The sequence below is a fragment of the Charadrius vociferus genome, unplaced genomic scaffold, assembly GCF_000708025.1.
Source record: "Charadrius vociferus isolate BGI_N301 unplaced genomic scaffold, ASM70802v2 scaffold423, whole genome shotgun sequence".
NCBI classification, from domain to species: Eukaryota; Metazoa; Chordata; class Aves; order Charadriiformes; family Charadriidae; genus Charadrius; species Charadrius vociferus.
The window spans coordinates 1,439,923-1,457,359 of NW_009648149.1; the positions used below are offsets into that span (position 1 = coordinate 1,439,923).

At 40.8% G+C, this 17,437-nt stretch overlaps 1 protein-coding gene across 1 annotated transcript in view; it reads right to left on the minus strand.

Moving 5' to 3' along the window:
* LRRC7 (leucine rich repeat containing 7) overlaps positions 1-17,437 on the minus strand; it is a 103,439-nt gene that overhangs the window by 42,655 nt on the left and 43,347 nt on the right. The window contains exons 8-11 of the mRNA XM_009883995.1: positions 16,442-16,586; positions 14,343-14,415; positions 8,681-8,810; positions 8,160-8,275 (exon numbers count right to left, since the gene is read on the minus strand). Of these exons, the coding sequence (XP_009882297.1) occupies positions 8,160-8,275; positions 8,681-8,810; positions 14,343-14,415; positions 16,442-16,586 (464 nt within the window). The remainder of the gene's footprint in view (positions 1-8,159; positions 8,276-8,680; positions 8,811-14,342; positions 14,416-16,441; positions 16,587-17,437) is intronic.

Consider the following 17,437-nt stretch of genomic DNA (forward strand, 5'->3'; position numbering starts at 1 on the left):
TTTTAATAAGAATACCTTATACTAAAAATGACTTATCTCTAAAAGTGAAACAAACTGACATGAATGTATACACATATACATGTGCTACGAGATAATCTCCAATTAAATGCCTGAATAGATTAGAGCGGTTTTACACGTGTGTGCATGTTTAAACCTAGAATTAACGCCACAAGAAAGTAAGGAGTGCCTAAACTACCTGAAATTTAGTTTTCATTCCTGTCTCATCATAAAATGTATAGTGCAGTGTGGAATAGTGCAGTATGTGACGTTCTTTACAAATTAAGGTTACAAGTTTAAGCTTTAATAGTGAATATAAAAATTCGTAAGTAGTGTTTATCCAGATGTTTTATTCAGAGCTTTCTTTCTGTATCAAAAGAGAAGAACTTTGCTTTTCAAGTGATACTTTTATTCCTTTACACTTCAGGATTCAGTACCTGCAACGTGAGTTTCAAAAGTATACCGAAACCTCCGTCTGCAGAGGGTAACTGGTGATGTTCCCAACGCACTCGAGCTGAGAAGTGGATGTCAAAGGGGGAAGCACAACTGGTAAGCATGCTTCCGAAATCATGCGTGGCAAGGGGATAAGGGGCCAAGCTGCTTTTCCACCGCCATGTTCAAACAAAACACAGAATTCTTTATTTTTAATTCTTCTTTGCTAACAAGCCTGGAGACACCTATTTTTAAACATCTGAAAAGATCTGATTTTAAGGAGTCTTTAATAAGAAAAGATCTCAAACTAGAGAGCAAAGAATGGAGACACACAAAATCATTACTGGTTTTTGAGAATTTTCAACCGAGATAAGCCTCCGTCTCTTTTTCTAATTGCAATTTCTTTTTGCAAGTTTAAGACTGCTTTTTGAATTTTGCAACGTGGGAACATTTCACCTTCAACTGTACTACCAACGCACATGCAAACACTCTGCCTTCCACGAACAACGGAATGACCGAGAGATTTTGCGTTATACCCGCTGTCAAAACAAGGCCCATGAGAATTGCCATGTACGCTGTATCAGTTTAACCATGAAAGGTAACTACATAACTGTTTTTCTAGCTTCATCGGTGAAAACAAGGGTATACTACAGCTCAAATACTGGTTATGCACGGACGTAGCTTGATTAATTTCTACATATGATAGGCCAGATCCTATTGGGTATAAATCCGCATAACTCTGCTGATTTCAAAGAACCGACTCACACCACCCTCAGTGAAGGATCTGTCCTCCTCTGAAGAGAAAACTGTCCATCAGTAATTGAAAATAATGATTAATCTGCACTGCTTCCATTGATGTAATCCATGACTGCCATCAGATATCAGTACAGAGAAATGTAAAACTTCTGGCTGTGCTATTCAACAGAGAGCCCTTCTTCTATGCTTAAATGCTGAAACTTCTCCGTAGACAGTTTGGCAAATTACATATGTAATTGTGTTTATAAATCTAAGGGAAAAGAGATTCACAATACCAGACGAAACTTTAATTGGTGCATAGCTAGTTCATTAAGAAGACGGCCAAATTAAATTAACTTAAAATTCAAAGGCAAACTATGCTGTACCAAACTGACTTATTCTTACTATGAATAAATAACCTTCGCACGAGGCGGTTTCTCTACTGGAAGGTGCCGTTTGACTGTTTCAGAGCAACCGGGGAACAGGACCAACAGAAATACAGCCACAGCCTCTGCACCCATTCCTTCAGCAACAGCTGACGCGCACGCAGGGACACGCAGTTTGGGGGAAAACGGTATCTCCGAATCTTCAGAACAACTACAGTCGCTCTAACACTCGGCAGCCACCCGCTCTGCACGGTCTTGCACGAGCAACAGTTTCACGCCTGTGCAAATTTTAATCCCTAATAATTTCGATTTGCAATCTCTTAAACTGATTTGTAAAAGGAGCTGAAAGTGTGACAGCCAAACCAAAGAAATCCCTTAGTGCTATAGAAATTGCCTGTACTCATTTTAGTTAGGTTAAATTACAGATAAACTCATGTATGCCATTGGTAAATGTAAAAGTTTAAAAGTTATTAATAATTTTTTTTTTTTTAAGGTAAATCCTGAAGCACCAACTGATTTTTCAGGAAAACAACTACCCACGGTAATAGTTTGGAAAAGAATGAAATGCATACGTTCTTCTTACAGTGTTCAATTTTCACATAGAAAACATCTTAGGAGAAAAAAGGAGAAGAACTTCCTGAAGAACTTCCTGAAGTTCCTCAGGTGAATAAAACCAAACTAAACCAAAACCAGCACACTTTTTGAAATGGCATCCCTAAACTTTACACCATTGTACCACACAACTGCGCCACCTCAAAGAAGCCACACGTCAGTGTGTTACGCCATTCTGGAATGAGAATAATTCCTTCCACTGTTCACATCTCTCCATCTTTCACATAATTTGTGAAGTTCTTAAGGGCTAAATACTTTAAAAGTAAGCAAATGAGTATTATTCATGGAACACAAGAAAAGCAAAGAAAATGTCATTGATACTGTTCAAATACAAAAAATATCAAACATCGATATTTGAGGGGTCTTACAGGGTGAAGGTGGTCTTTGCTTTTATTGTAAGCCTACTGAAAGACATAATTTTAATTTTTCTTTCTTGATAATAGTTTTTCTCATACATTTGTAAAATAACCCATTACGTATTCGTACCGGGTAGCAATTTTTTGTTTTGTTATGCCCTAAGTGAGCAAGCTCAGAGTATGGGGAGAGTTTCCAGTGCTTATCAGTTTAAGTAATATAACATACGAAGAGCTTACCAAACAGCTAGGGGAGTACTTTCTAGATTCATCGATGCATATATTATACTTTGGTGACACTCAGAAAGAAGTTTCAAATAATAACCCAAACACAAAAAATTCATGTCAAAACATGTTGAAAACTAATCACAACAAGCAGCATTGCCGGTCAGTTGGTCAAGCCCAGAGATAGCTGCTCTTCCTGACAGTTGTCCAAGGTAACTCTCAGGGAATTGATAATAATAGGGTTTTCAGCGTGTGAAAGTTTAAAAGAACATGATTCATATTAACCCATCAGCACACTGTTCACAAAACCACTTGTGGATATACACGGCCAGAAGTAATAAGCTCTTTGGCAATGAGGAATATTGTATAATTTACTAACTAAACAGAAAAAGAAAAGCTACACCGAGGAGGAGCCTTTTTTTTTTTGAATGGATCATGTAATCCTCAGATCCTTTTTGGTCTAAGTTCTGTGGGTGAGATTCAGAACAGTAATTGCGTTCTGACCCCAGGGCAGAAGCAGAAGCAGCGCAAATAGAAAAAGGTGATGATTCTTTCAGCTCTTCTTTAAGAACAATCTAAAACTAAAAGAAAGGTTACTTACCAGTAACCGATGCTCTTTGAGAAGTGTAGCCCAAATGTACATTCTAACAATTCTACCTCTCAATCACAGGACTCATACCTGGAAGGACTCTGAGGAGAGAGGAGAAGCAGATGGAAGACAAATGTATATGTGGACTACACATTGTGAAGAACACCGGTTACTGGTAAGACATCTTTTTTTCTTTGAATGAATCCCATGTGCGCTCTTAACAGCAACTGAATCCAAGCAGCTATCCCCAGTGACTCACTATGTGGTGGAGGTCTCAATAGCTTTCATGCAAGTAGTAATTGCACAACTACTTTATGCAATGCTGCACTGGTTCTTGAAGCGCTGGAGACAGCGTTATGCCTGGTAAAGGCAAGGATGAATCTCCAGGCAGCTGCACTGCAAGTATCTGGAATGAAAACCTTCCTGACTGCAGAGGGTGAAGCCACCTAAGCTCTGGTCAGACGCACACTAGCGCTCGTTAGACTCCACCTTAGCAACCTGACAGCAAGTCAGGATTCCACCCATCATTGCCTTTTATTGTGTAGAGACCACCGAATACTGCATTTCCCAGGGATGAAGAGCCTGTAACAGGGTTGAAAAAGTTTGGACCTGTAAAGACAAAAGGAGAGAGGACTCCCAACTATGGAGATGAGATGTACAGATACAGTCTTAGAGTGTATGGCATGGGAAAGAAAAGCTGGCGTCTAATTCCCTGGTTAAAATGGAATTCTAACGCAAATATTTGAAGAAAGTCCTGGAACTAAAACAGCTTCTGGCCAACTAAGATCAGCAAGGTCCATCTTACAGCGACGAGGACCTTCAGAAGACATGGAACAAGAGCGAAAGCCTGTAGTAGCTGAAATCATAGTATTAAAAACACGCTGATGAGGGACTCCAAACACTGACCCACCTTTGACCAAAATGTGTCAACTCACAAAAATCTGAGATTCCCGTTAGCCTGAGTGGCATAGAGGTCTATGCGAGCTTTGCTTCCTTCCTGAAAGACATCCAATCAGGATTTTAGACCAAATCTCCCAAAATGTTTCTGACTTTCATACCCACACAAGCTCCACACAACGCAAAGGAGAAAGAGCTCCTCTTTTCCTCTTTGCAAACTACATCACAGTTGCCCACCACTCCATGTGTCCGTGACCAGTCAGAGAGCAGACTGCAAATTTTCCATGCGCTCTGGCAAGGCAAGTTCAAAGCCACCAACATCCCTGTACTCCACATGCCTCGAGCCAGAGTGCACTCCCCATGCCATGGGGAACGTGTCCAGAATGAACGCTTTTGGTGGCGAAAGGGCATCTCTCAATAAACGCTTGAGTAGCCCAGCGACTAGCAAAGGCGCTGGGATAAAGGCAATGACGTAAGAGGCTAACGGATATACATTTACAGTCACAGTTGTAGACACCAGAGGTGAAATTTGGCATGTGACAAAGTAGGACGTGATCATGAGGTATCATTCACGGGGATGAACCTGCAGTGGACAGATCCCCAGTGGAAGACTTGTGTTCTCTTTGTAAAACTATACATCCATGACGATCATGCAAAGATGCATGAGCAACAGGACACCTTCCAGAATGGACATGGAATCCTCTCTGGTGTCAGGAGGAGAAAGTCATAAAGGACTGACCACGTAAATTGTGAAAGAATATGTGATGATATGCAGAGTCTGTCCTCTTTGTTATATAGTACAGGGAGGAACAGCAGCTCTTCAGAAGATTTGTGCAAGGTTGGAGCTTTCATTCACAGCTCCACCTAGTTGGACTAGATGATCTCTAGAGGTCCCTTCCAACTCCGAAAATTGCATGATTCTGTGACTCATGCAGAAAGGCTGCACGAGCAGTGTTTGGTGTGAATGGCTCTGCCTTCACAGCGCAGCCGACAGAGGCCGGGGCTTGGCAGGTGTCGGAACAGGGTGACAGGGAAAAGCCTGACCCACATCCCAGGACCCAGGAGCCCACCCCCATAGGGTGAAGCACGTGCACTGGCCCCATGGCTCTAGGATCACTCTTCTGCTCTGCTTGCGTGTCTCTGTCTCTTCTTCCAGTGGTTCAAAGGGGTATGGAGGAAAAGAGCTGATGTGCTCTACCTTCTCTGTCATAGGTGAAGCAGGAAGAGTAGAGGGGCAAAACTGTTGTGGTACCATGGAAAGGTTCCTGGCAACAAGTAGAGCCCAAGTACACTCCTTATTAACACGTATGTGTGGACTCATTCAAAGAAAGAACGGATATTGCCTTAATGTTAATATGAACATGAAAACAGGCAAACGGAAAAGCAAAAAATAAAAGAAATTTAACATTAAGATGGTATCTGAACTTCGTCCGAACTCTTTGGTGTCAAAACGTCAAAACTTTTTAGTTTCATTACAGTGGGAAATTCCATAACAAAAGCATTAATCCCAATGTCTCAGCCGGGCAGCATTTAACCTCAGCCGAAATTAGTATCAACAAAAGACAAAGAATTTACTCCCCAAACCCCTCAAGAAAAGAACATGAGACAATTCAACCAGGTTGAAAGGTTGAAGGTCTACAGTCTGAGTCAGTTCCTATCTCTCCTAGTCTCTGTGCTCTCCCACTAGTTCTCCAACGCTTACAACTTGCTGTACAGTTTTTCAGGGGGACTTGAGAGAACATCTTCCCACCCCAACAGCCATGGGTCCCATTCTCCTGCCCTCCTCACACCCACTTTGGTGCAGAGTCACTGTGTGCCTTTAGCTCGCTTTGGTGTTTGCACTTCATGGTGAGCAAATGGACACGGTGAGGAGTGCCATAAAGTGAACACTAGAAGAAGAATGATAGCTTCTTCCATTTTCACTGAGATAAATCAGCTCAGTGCCTTGGCCAGTGAGCCCTGGGCAAGCTAAGGGCAGATGCAGGGCTACCAGCCAGCGCTGAAGGGGGAGCAAGAAGGACAGCAACAGACACGTTCCACCCCAAGGAACATCACACCACTGGGATGCTGGTCCCATAATTACCTTCCTCCAATCCTCTCTTATACCTGGGCAGCGGGGGAAAAGGGAAGGTGGGGAAGGACTGCTGTTTTGGTGGCACCCAGCTGTCAGGCCAGCTTGGTCAGGAAACCTTGTCTGCTCTTACCACCTCCACCGCCTCCTCCCAGCAGTGAGCCACCTCCTCCCTCTCCCACAATCAGTAATTACACATGAAGTCATGTGCCTGCAATCAGCAGCTGACCTGGCTGAAAAGTAAACGGGGAAAAAAAAGGGGGGAGAAAAAAAAAAAAAAGACTAGTTTTCTTCTAGTTTTCTTCTTCCTCAACCCAAACTCATGACACAATAACAGGTTTGAAAAGGGGGCAGAGCGATCCAGCTCAGATTGCCAGGGAACGCACCCTGTGGCAACTCCTTGGACTCCCAAGAGGCCCCAAACCAGCACTGTCCCGTTGCCTCCCCACTCCTACGCCCACTCGGTGTCCCCTCCTGCGTGCCACTACAGCTGGCTGTGCAGCAACGAGGTGGACCAGCCACTGGAAAGGTCCATCTGAAAATTCACCCTATTTCTGATAGGCTGCGTTCAACTATCGCTTACGTATTCAGGATCACCGTACGCCTGGACAAAATCGAACTAGGACAGGACAGGGTCTAAGGATGCAGGAAGAGCGAAGGGATGCTGGACTGCCTTTGCTGGCAAGAACGTCAGCCTGAGGGACATTAAAGTGTTGCCTGAAATCCAGTTTCAGACTTGCTGGTCAGATAAAAGCACAAACACAGACTGCTGTGGTGACATACTGATGGGGGAGTGCTCCCTGTCCCACAGAAAGTGCTGGAATCTGAAACCCAAAATCAAGAGACCCAAGATTTGATGCTGGGACTTGGACGGTTTCAACACAAACTAGAGTTAAATTTAACTTTACGCTGTGGTCCATACATAATGTGTTTTATGACACACAATTGTAATGCGGAAAATCATCTAACAGAATTAAGCAAATAATTTTAAACAGATATATTACCGTGATTTCTACATTACTTCATTTTATATTTTAGGGTCAACCTTAATTTCAACAATGAAACTGCTGACCGTAAATCAGATGCAGATGTGGAAAGTCCTTCCCCTAATTTTTACTGAGTATGGATGATAATTACTGGAAACAAAATGGTATTCACACACCATTTGTTGCGCTACCGAGCAAACTTGTATTTCTGTGCTTATACTGAAACCTAACGTATTCTTGGAACATATGCATGTATAAATTTCAAGTAAAAGTCAGTCTTTTCTGATGCCCGCGGCAGCACACGATAGGAACCAAGAAAGGCTCATTTTAAGCATTCCATTTCGCAGAGGAATAGTCATGTGCATGAGAACAGAAGAATCTGTTTTTTTGACAAAAACTTTGCTCTGCTGAAGGAAATAGAAAACTTTCTTTCGATTTCAGTGGAGTCAGGATAACATGCTAGTGTGCTTGCGGTTAATGATTTCCTATATATCAGCTTGTCACAGTTTTTTAAACATAAAATATTACAAAGGCATATACCATTTTAAAGCCAAGCATCACACTTCCACATGGAAACGCCAGGAGATAAAAGAAGTAAACAGGTGTTATTCTGTTAAAACACTGAGACCCAGATCTTGGTCCCGTCCAAGTTTTCCTTTGGATGTCAGCGGAACTAAGATCAAGCCATAATGACTAAAAAAAGTAAATCAAGATTTTTATCTTATAGTTTAAATAGTTTAAACAAAGTAATTCTAAACATAACTTTTATATTTCTAACTATATAAATGTATCTTTACAAATACCTAAAAAGAATAGTTGAATATTTTTTTTAAAATAAATTCTTATAATGGGTTAGAAAAATTATGTGAACTGTACCTGTTATCGCTCAGGTTTAACACTCTCAGCTTCTGCATCTGACCAATTTCATCAGGAAGAAATTCTAGCTTGTTAGAGCGCAGAGACATCACTGTTACGTTTTTACAGCTTCCAATCTACAGGAATGAAAGAACCAAAGGCGTTAGGATATCTACTTTGACAACATTTGTCATCACTGATGTTTTACGTCGGGAGGTGGCCAAACTGTGTTTTTACCTAACTAAGAAAAAGCAGAAAATACAGAATCTGAAGTCAGAAGATCATGCCCTCCCTGTGTCAGTAGCACCAGCGCAATGCTTGGAGTTACTTGCACTACTCTTCTGAGTGATGATTTCACCTTTACATGAATTTATTAATATATCAGTTTTACTATTTAACTGTTGAGTGTGTAAGAAAGATTTGGTCTTCCACGTCGTGCAGAACACCTGGTTTACCCGACATTTGGTCTGCGTAGGGGTGAAATCTTGGGCCTACCACAAAACATTTCAATTTGTAATTTAAAACCAGAATCAGCTTCTCACTTCTCTGGGCAGTTCCGGAAGGAAATTCTCATCCACAGCCAACGTCCTCAGGTTATGAAGGTAGCCGATGGTAGAAGGTAAGGACTCCAACTCATTACAGCTGCAGTCAAATTCTTCTAATAAAGATAAACTGAAATTGTAAATACACTTGTTAGATGCTATACAAGGGCTAGGTAACAAAAATTAACAATCTGAACCTTGTGGAAGTTTTAAAGCATCACACCATTACAGACATCGTGCCTTGAAGAGAGAACCTTTATTGCAGATTTCCCTAGGAGAAATCTATAATAATATGATTTTAGGAACTATTAGGGACACTGTTAATCAATCTTATCCAGTAAGGCAGTTTAAGAAAGACCACTTAGAAGTCCTCACATGCTTACTCCTACTTTTTGTAGTGACGAAGTATTCCAAGTACTTCAAACAGACAGTGATCAGTGCAATTCATACTGAACTGAAGCATCAAACCAAAGTAGTTTATAATCTTAACGTACAAAGACAGACAAGAGGTAAGGAAATATCGCTAGTGAGAGCAAAGGGATGAGACGCTGAAATTGCCTCAGGGTACATTCCAACTGAGGCACCAGACATCATTTCTGATACGGATCAGTAGGGAAAAAAAAGTGAAAAAAGATGAACTTGGATTCAAACTCAGCAAAGTAATCTCAGCCTGTTGCAGTCAGACACAGCTTGTGTAAAGGTGCTGATCCTTCCCGTGTTGAGAAAGCTGGCTAAAAAGCGATCCTGAAAGGGTCTCTGAATGGCAGGGACTGAAACAAAGCAGACCAAAGTAAGGAATCTTCTGACACTCAAGTCCTCTCTTTAAAAAACCTGAAATAATCTCCATTTCTGTCTTGTATCCTTTGCCTACATTGTTGCATCCTGTCAAATGGAAGAAAGAGGCCGGACCTTTCCTCCATGTAACCATGTTTTCAGGAAAGAGGATGAAATAGAGAGAGCTGAGAGAAGGCCGCGGTTGAACTGAAGCCCGCAGCACCAGAGGGCAGGAGGCGTGGAGAAAGCACGGCTTTCCAGCGCAGGGACCTGGCATTCGGCGTATTCCTGCATTTCATTAGCCACAGAGAGGTTGTGAACCGAGTCGGAGGTTTTGTACCACCTAGTCCTAAACAAAAGGGGTGCCCATCGTAAAAGCCACCATCATCCCCAACAGCAGCTGGCACCGACGCAGAACGAAAGCTCGAGGAAACGCCGAGAGAGACGACCCACTGCAGAGAGCTGAGTCAGCACTCGAACCACCCACCCACTGCTGCTCCAGCACCAAAGGGCCCTCAGAGGCGTTCTTCTGCTCCTCAGGAGCCTGTCCTGGCCAGTCACACCACCTCAGCACCCCCCGAGTGTGCGCTTTGCCCTCAAGACAGCCGGTGGCGTCAGGCACCACTTAAACATCAACCTTACCTGGGTGATGAGCTGTCAACAGTTTGACCTTTGCTAATGCAGATAACACAAACGGGAATATATATGTAATACATGTTATATAGAGAGATATATAAAAATATATACGTATTACATATATATTATGCACACACACACAGATATAAATATATTCTGAAGAAATATCTATTGAATCTCTTAAAAAATGAGGCTGTGTATAACAATCCTTGAAATGAATGCTGCACTGCTCGTTCAGCTCCCGGAACTCTACAAATGCCATCGTTCCCCGCTTCTGCTGCCCCTTTTTTTCTCCACATGTATTCCCTTTTTCTCTCAAGTGCTTTAATTAATAGTAAGGTTAAATGGCAAGCAATTATTTCTTCCTCAACATTTGTCATGTCCCTGTCTGCTGATGAAGGGAGTAGGTGCCCAGAGGACTGTCTGGGTTTATTCCAAATATTTTGTTAGATCTGATAAAAAGTTTACTCTGCTACAAACCTTGCTCCTTGGTATTTATATGAGTCACAGCTGGACCTTCACTGTACATCTAACTTACCTTTATTCCAGTTTCTTAATTAAAAAAAAAGGTCTTTCAGCCTTCAAATTTTATGAGACGCAAAACCAGAAATAGCTACTCCTAACACGGAATTCTCAGAACTTTCCTCTAATTGCTGTATTTCAGTAGACTGAAAAGCCAAAGTGAGTCATGCAGTGATTAGCAAAAGGGATGCATGGAATACAGCCAAAAGCTCTGCCAGGTTTGGTTCTAGCTTTTCTTTAACACAAGCTTTGTATTCACCACAATTTATTTCAAACCAGATACAAAACAATTTCAGTAAAGGCAAAAATTCAGTTGTGTTTACCTACTTCATACAGAATATGTGCTTGACAGAGCAAAGTCCAACTGGAAAGCTTGTTAACTTGCAAGATGCACACATTCTTCCTTTTCCTGATGATAACACAAGCAGAAAAGCTTGAAAATAGAGGAGCTAATTGAGAACTGCTGCGTTTCCAACGGCAATCGGAAAATCTGATACTCTGAACTGTAATGGTGGACGTTTCCCTGACAGTGAAGAACGACTTTACCAGACAACAGAATTTTATTTGAAAGGTGTTGTCTGGCACAGACGTTCTCAGCTTCTTTCCTTCCTGATCACATCATCAACAGACAAACGAAGATGGCCACAACAAAACCAACAAAGTCAGTGTGAAACTGTACTTTATGACTACCACACTTAAAAAAATTTCCACTTCAGAAAGTGATTTTTCATTCATCGGGGATTGTGCACGAAAGTAAGTTGACAATAACAGCTATAACTCTGACAATGCTAATTTAGCTATAACATCATTAACCTTACTGTCGTCTTGGGCTAAATTTGGATCATTCTCGATAGATTTAAAGAAAGGCGGACAAAAATCAGCTGTGCACCTGCTGTTCAGTTTGGCAGCCACTGCAATGAGGCAGTTCACAGTACATGTCCTAAGGTAGACGAGGAATATTTTTGGACTTTAGATAAATATATTTTTAGAATATATTTAGTAGAGAGAGATTCATGGAGAATTAAGATTGCCATGAATAAAAGAGTAGTTCCAACCCAGTTCAGCCCCATTTCGAACAGTCACAGCCCTCCTCTCCCAACAGCCACGGCACGCAGGTAACTGCCAAAGCAGCCAAAATCCTAAGAGTTAGCTACGCCCGCTCTTTGTCCAACATCAGGCAAAAGGAATTTTGCAGGAATACAAGTTTGCACTTTCCTTTGCAGCGCCTGGTGCTGTCTGATACAGTATAGACTAGACAGAGGCACAAACCACTCATCTAACACAACGCACTGGCTCTTGAGCTATCGCACCGTTACCTACAGACAGATCACGACTTCCCTCGTGACACCGTCCTACCCACAAAGTGGGAGCGTGGGTACTCGCTCAGGTCCTACAGAGCAAATTGCCAGTCTTTGGGTCCAATTTGGTCCTTAATCAATGTCAATCTACCGATCCACTGTGGGAAGTGCCCCTGCCCATGGCAGGGGGGTTGGAACTCGATGATCTTCAAGGTCCCTTCCAACCTAAACCATTCTGTGATTCTATGATTTGATGAGGAATGTTCCGTTAAGCTGGGTCTACCACGCATAGCATCTTGCAGGGTGAAACTCTAAATGCCACTCACAGGCTTGCCCTTTGAACAAGACTGCCAAAAATGAGGGTGGCGGTTCACTATGAGCAACATCGGCTCGGAGAGCGTCGAAGTGCTCGGTGTCTCATCGTGAAATTGGTCCCTGGAGGGAGAGTTCCCTCCTCCACATCGCTAATCTTTGTGTGACAATAATATACTCTACCATTTAGGAGAAAGAGACCCAGTAGGAAACTATCCAAATGGATGAGTCAGAGAAAGGAAGTTCATTTTGATGTGGGAGACATTGTCCTCATTAAATGAAAGTACTTCTTTTAAAAAGCACAACCAATCACTCAAAAATAATGTGGTAATATTAGGTGATTAGCCTACTGCTCTGCATATACAGCATTTAGAGCAGCAGTATGCATCTTTAGAAATGTAATTAAGGCTCCACAACGAACAATACTGAGCAGCTATCAGGTGGAAAAAAAAAAAAAAAAGAGGGGTTCCACTCAATTTGAACAATTCAATCAATAAGAAAGCACTTCATGACAGGTTTTAAAAATTGACCCCAAAGATTGTTAAAGATAACTTTGGACATTATATCAATCTTTTTGCTGAGCGCCCGGTACAGCTTTGAGCCTTACGAGCTTTCACTGCTTATCAGAACTTATTGCTACACAATGCTTTTATCATTTCTCCTTCTCTGATTCGTATAACCAACTTTTAATACTCTCCATAAATATCTCATAAACCCAAAGACACTGCAAGAAGCACAGCATGGTAAGCCAAACCTGAGCTTTCAGCTGCTACAGTTGTAATAGTTGACAAAGTTGGATATTTTTTTTTCCCGACTGGCATACCAACAGCTAAATTACTGTTGAAATGACGACTATGAAATGGGTGCAGGAGTAGTAAAGCACTGGCTGTGCAGGTTAGAGTTTATTTCTACTCTAGAGACCTCGCTGTACTATCGTATTTACGGACAAGTCTAAATGAAGCCTTCTAGGCTTTAATTTTGGAAGCCTCAGAACAACCCTGGGTTAAGAAAATTACTAATGAAATAGCTGGTTGAGCTACAACCCGCTGAAGAGAGAATGGTTTTTGCACTGAGAGCAAAGGCACAGAGTGCCAGTGCAACTCTGCGCACCGATGCCCCATCACCAGCGCTTCACGCTGACGGCACAGAATTGGTGTAACTGGTATAACCATGTGTGCGGTCACACCAGACAGACAACTGTTACTCAGGCTGAACTCTGCTTCTTCTGCACGAATCCTACTGCTGGTGCAGGGAAGATGATGAAAACACCAAAGCTATAGCTGTAGAAGGCAGCCAGGAAACATGTATTCTGATTTTTTTTTCCCCAAATACCAGCTTCTATAGCATTTCAGAACTAAAATATGTAGAGGAAGAGGCATCCTACAAAAATATCCATGTTAAGGAGACGTTCTGCTAGAAAGGGATATGCGTAGTGTGAAAGAACATAAAGAATCACCTATTCCCATACTCGGAGACTGGCTCGCATCGAGTGTGACAATAAATTGCAGATTTCATTTGGCAATAACCTCAAGACACAGAGCGGTACAAGACAGGATTTTGCACCGCTGATCAGGTAACATCTGACAAAATGATAGCTGAAGGGCATCATTAGTGCTTTTCATAATAAGATTACTGATATGATACTTTCACGTGTTGATGTACACACCTATGAAATTGGCACGACTGTTTCATTTATGCTACTTCAACATTTTAAGAAATCTTCATACATATGAGGTTTACAGGCATTTTCTTTTCAGCATCAAGTGCTGCCTGTTGCTATGGAAACAGATGTATTCCCCCAAATACTTCTATTTCTTCTACTTTTCCTTCTCTAATCATCTAAATCAAGTGATTCATACAGAAAAATATTCTTCTTCATTTTCTTGGAAAATGTGATACATTTCATCTTCTTATCACTTACGGCAGTATAAGCCCACAGAAAGAACAGTGTTGCTCCAAATTTAAATGTTATAACCTGGGTGTCAGGCACACAATTTGAAATTATTTTATAATTCACTACATCTTTGTCTTATTTTTTATTACAAAAAAACCCCACATTCCGCAAGCAGAAGGGAAAACACATTTTACTGAATGCTGAAAATCGCGAAACTCGTACTCACTTTCCAATTGCATTTGGCAGAATTGTAAGCTGATTGTCATCTACTTTCAATGTTGTAAGCCTTTTCAACAGTCCTACAAAACAGATAAGGAAGACGTAATAGAAAAATATTTCACATTAATCTTTTTTACTTTCTGTAATCTCCCACGTCCGTAAACAAACAATGATTCCTAACACTGAATAACTTTGATCTAGATTTTAGAAAACATCTGTATATAGAACAGTACACAGACACATTCTTGTCCCATTGAAAATATGGTTCATCAAAATGAAGCAATAATTAAATGTTAAGCTGAACTGCAAGGAAAATATTAAGTGTATTTCTGGAGTCTTGAAAAAGACTGTAAAAAAAAAAAAAGAATAGTACCTATCTGTGTAAGAAGAGCAGTATTTCACTCATCTCTTAATGAATTCAAGTCCTGTGGCCTTGATTAAAAGGTGCTCAGGTCATAACAGGACATCAGGCGAACTATGTAAAGTAAATGCTGCATGTATAAAGCTTCACAATATGTAGGTATAGACAGAAAACCAGAATCAGACTGAAAACCAGATTCAATCCTGAATGTATTTGTATATGTGGTTAATTCTTATCATTAAAAGAATTATTACATATCTAAGTGTAAGCAGATGCGTAACTGGGTAACATTTACCGAGAAGGGAATGAAACTTCTTTACCAGTGTGTGACAGCAGAAAACAATAAAAAAGTAAGGACAGAAAAAATGGGAAGACTATTGCATCCCAGTGCTAGCATCAGAGCTTGAAGCAGATTTCCACCTTCTGCAAGTATTAACATTTCAAAATCGGTTCTTTCTTTGAAAGAATTCCGGATATATTGAAATAGCATTTTTTAAATGATTATTTGTAATTAATGCTGGGAATACTATAAATTAATCACTAATACAGATGCTAAACTGAACGTGCCATAACATGAAAGCTGAAGCAAATGAAAAGTGTAATTAAAAGGGATACTAGAGACATTGCTCATTTTAATTGCAGAACATTTTTGTCGAAAACTTTTTCAAAATCAACACATTTCACAAAACATTTAGGTTTCAACAAAATGTTCTTTTAAGAGGAAAAAGTTCCGCCAAAATTAATTTCAGCAAGCCATCATCTGAACATGCAGTATTAAAACGACTCTTTTTGCTCTGCTTCTGTTAAATCTATCACCACTCACTAATAGAAGTTGGAAATGAGAACTGAATATATCTAATTGCAAGAGCACGTAATTCAAAATGTAAACATTTATTCCTTTTGTACAGGAGCCAAATGCTCTCTAAAAATCAATCTGCATATCAGAAAACCACAAAAAGCAAAACTTCTAGAATTTATGGTGAGATGCAGAAGACGAAAACAGAAACCAGCTGGAAAAGACCTCTAGTAACGTTCATGTGGCACAGTATTAGTAGTTAGCAATACATTTTGGAGCCTTGACTGAGTTGATTTAAAATAGGGGAATTTAACAGTTCCACGTTCAGAGGGATGCACTTAGGAAAGAGCAAAAGAAGGTGGTGATGTAGTGGGCTGAAAGGCTGGAAGCAAGAGAAGAGAGGAAAGACCTCAAGTGTTTCCAAAGAAAATACCAGGGAGCAGGACTGAAATGAATTATCCAGATGTATAGAGTGACATACCCACTTAGCTTCCAGAATTTCTAAATATTCCAAATAATTCAGAAATTCTATGCATGTAATACAGTCAAAAAAGAAAATTAATAGTTTGGACTATTTCTTTATTTACTGCTCTCATGTGGAATTGCACTACTGTAACTGAGTAGCAATTTCCTTCAAGAGTTTAACACTGTTAACGTAATCACTGTTAGACTTACTTTCAAATTTAGATCAGATCAATTATATCTTTCTGTGCTTATTTTCTTTAAAATAGCAAATCCGAATGATCAATACCATCTAACCATGGATTTTTTTTCCCTGACTTTACAAAATGGTCTTCATGGACTGTTCAGACACAGATGTTTCCAACTTCTTTGGAACGTAATGGCAGTTCTTGTTCCAGCGATTATAAAGTCTCATCATTAAAAAAACCCAATAATAAACAAAATCCTCAACTGCACAAGATTACAAGAAATCCTGAGCTTTTCTCACCTATGGAGTCTGGCAGTTGCTGCAACATATTGGACGACAAGAGGAGATCTTCAAGTCCTTCACATCCTGATATGTCCAAATCAACAGTTTCAATCCTGTTTTTTGACACATCCAGGTACACGAGCTGTTTTAACTTCCCTATAGACTTAATAGCATGTTACAAAGCGTTACTTGAACGGATACACACTGCATGCCAGTTTCTAAGTTTAATTAAAGACAAACAATGCTAATACAGGCTTATATTCAGTTATCTCAGCATCCTTGTCCGAAGAGTTATTGCACTGAAGCAGTATCAGTAGTGGTCTAACAGCCTTCCTCTTCAGATAACCGCAAAAGGACCTGTACCGAACTCAGTGACACGTATCAAACGAATTAATTTGTTCTGGACCCATTAAATCTGCAGAACTTTTGAGTTCCCAGGCATAGAGCTGTACTATTTCTTCAGCTGGACACAGATCCAAGGGACATTTACTCACAATTCCTGTCTACTCATAACGGCAGTCCTTAAGGTCACCCAGGCCAGACGTGCAGGTAAAGCTTTTCTGTGTCAAAGCCATTGTCTGAATTTTATAAAATCTAAAATTAGACTTTAGATATTGATAGTTCAATTATGAGTGCTTAATCCCAAGAGTACACTTTTGCAACTACAGTGTTTAACTGCAGCTGTAACATCAACGAGCAACATGACAGGAATTCTGCCCCAATTTCTTGGAAAAGTTTGAAGCCTGTAGAAGCAACCTGCTTCACAAGACGGTCCCTTCATTCTCCACGTGAAATTTCACCAAGAAAACCAACAAAAAAGATGCTGTTGTCTTCCTTAAACTAAAGCCTACAAGTGGAATGGCAAAGAAGCATCACTGTTGGGTCTAGAGTAACCGCGCTGGACCGACGACCCGGTGGCAGGGCCAGGACCCAGCCTGGAGGAGGACACAGGAGGAGAGAGCCAAGGCAGCGCAATCCTGCTCCGGGGAGCTACTGTGGGGCTGCAGTACTGTG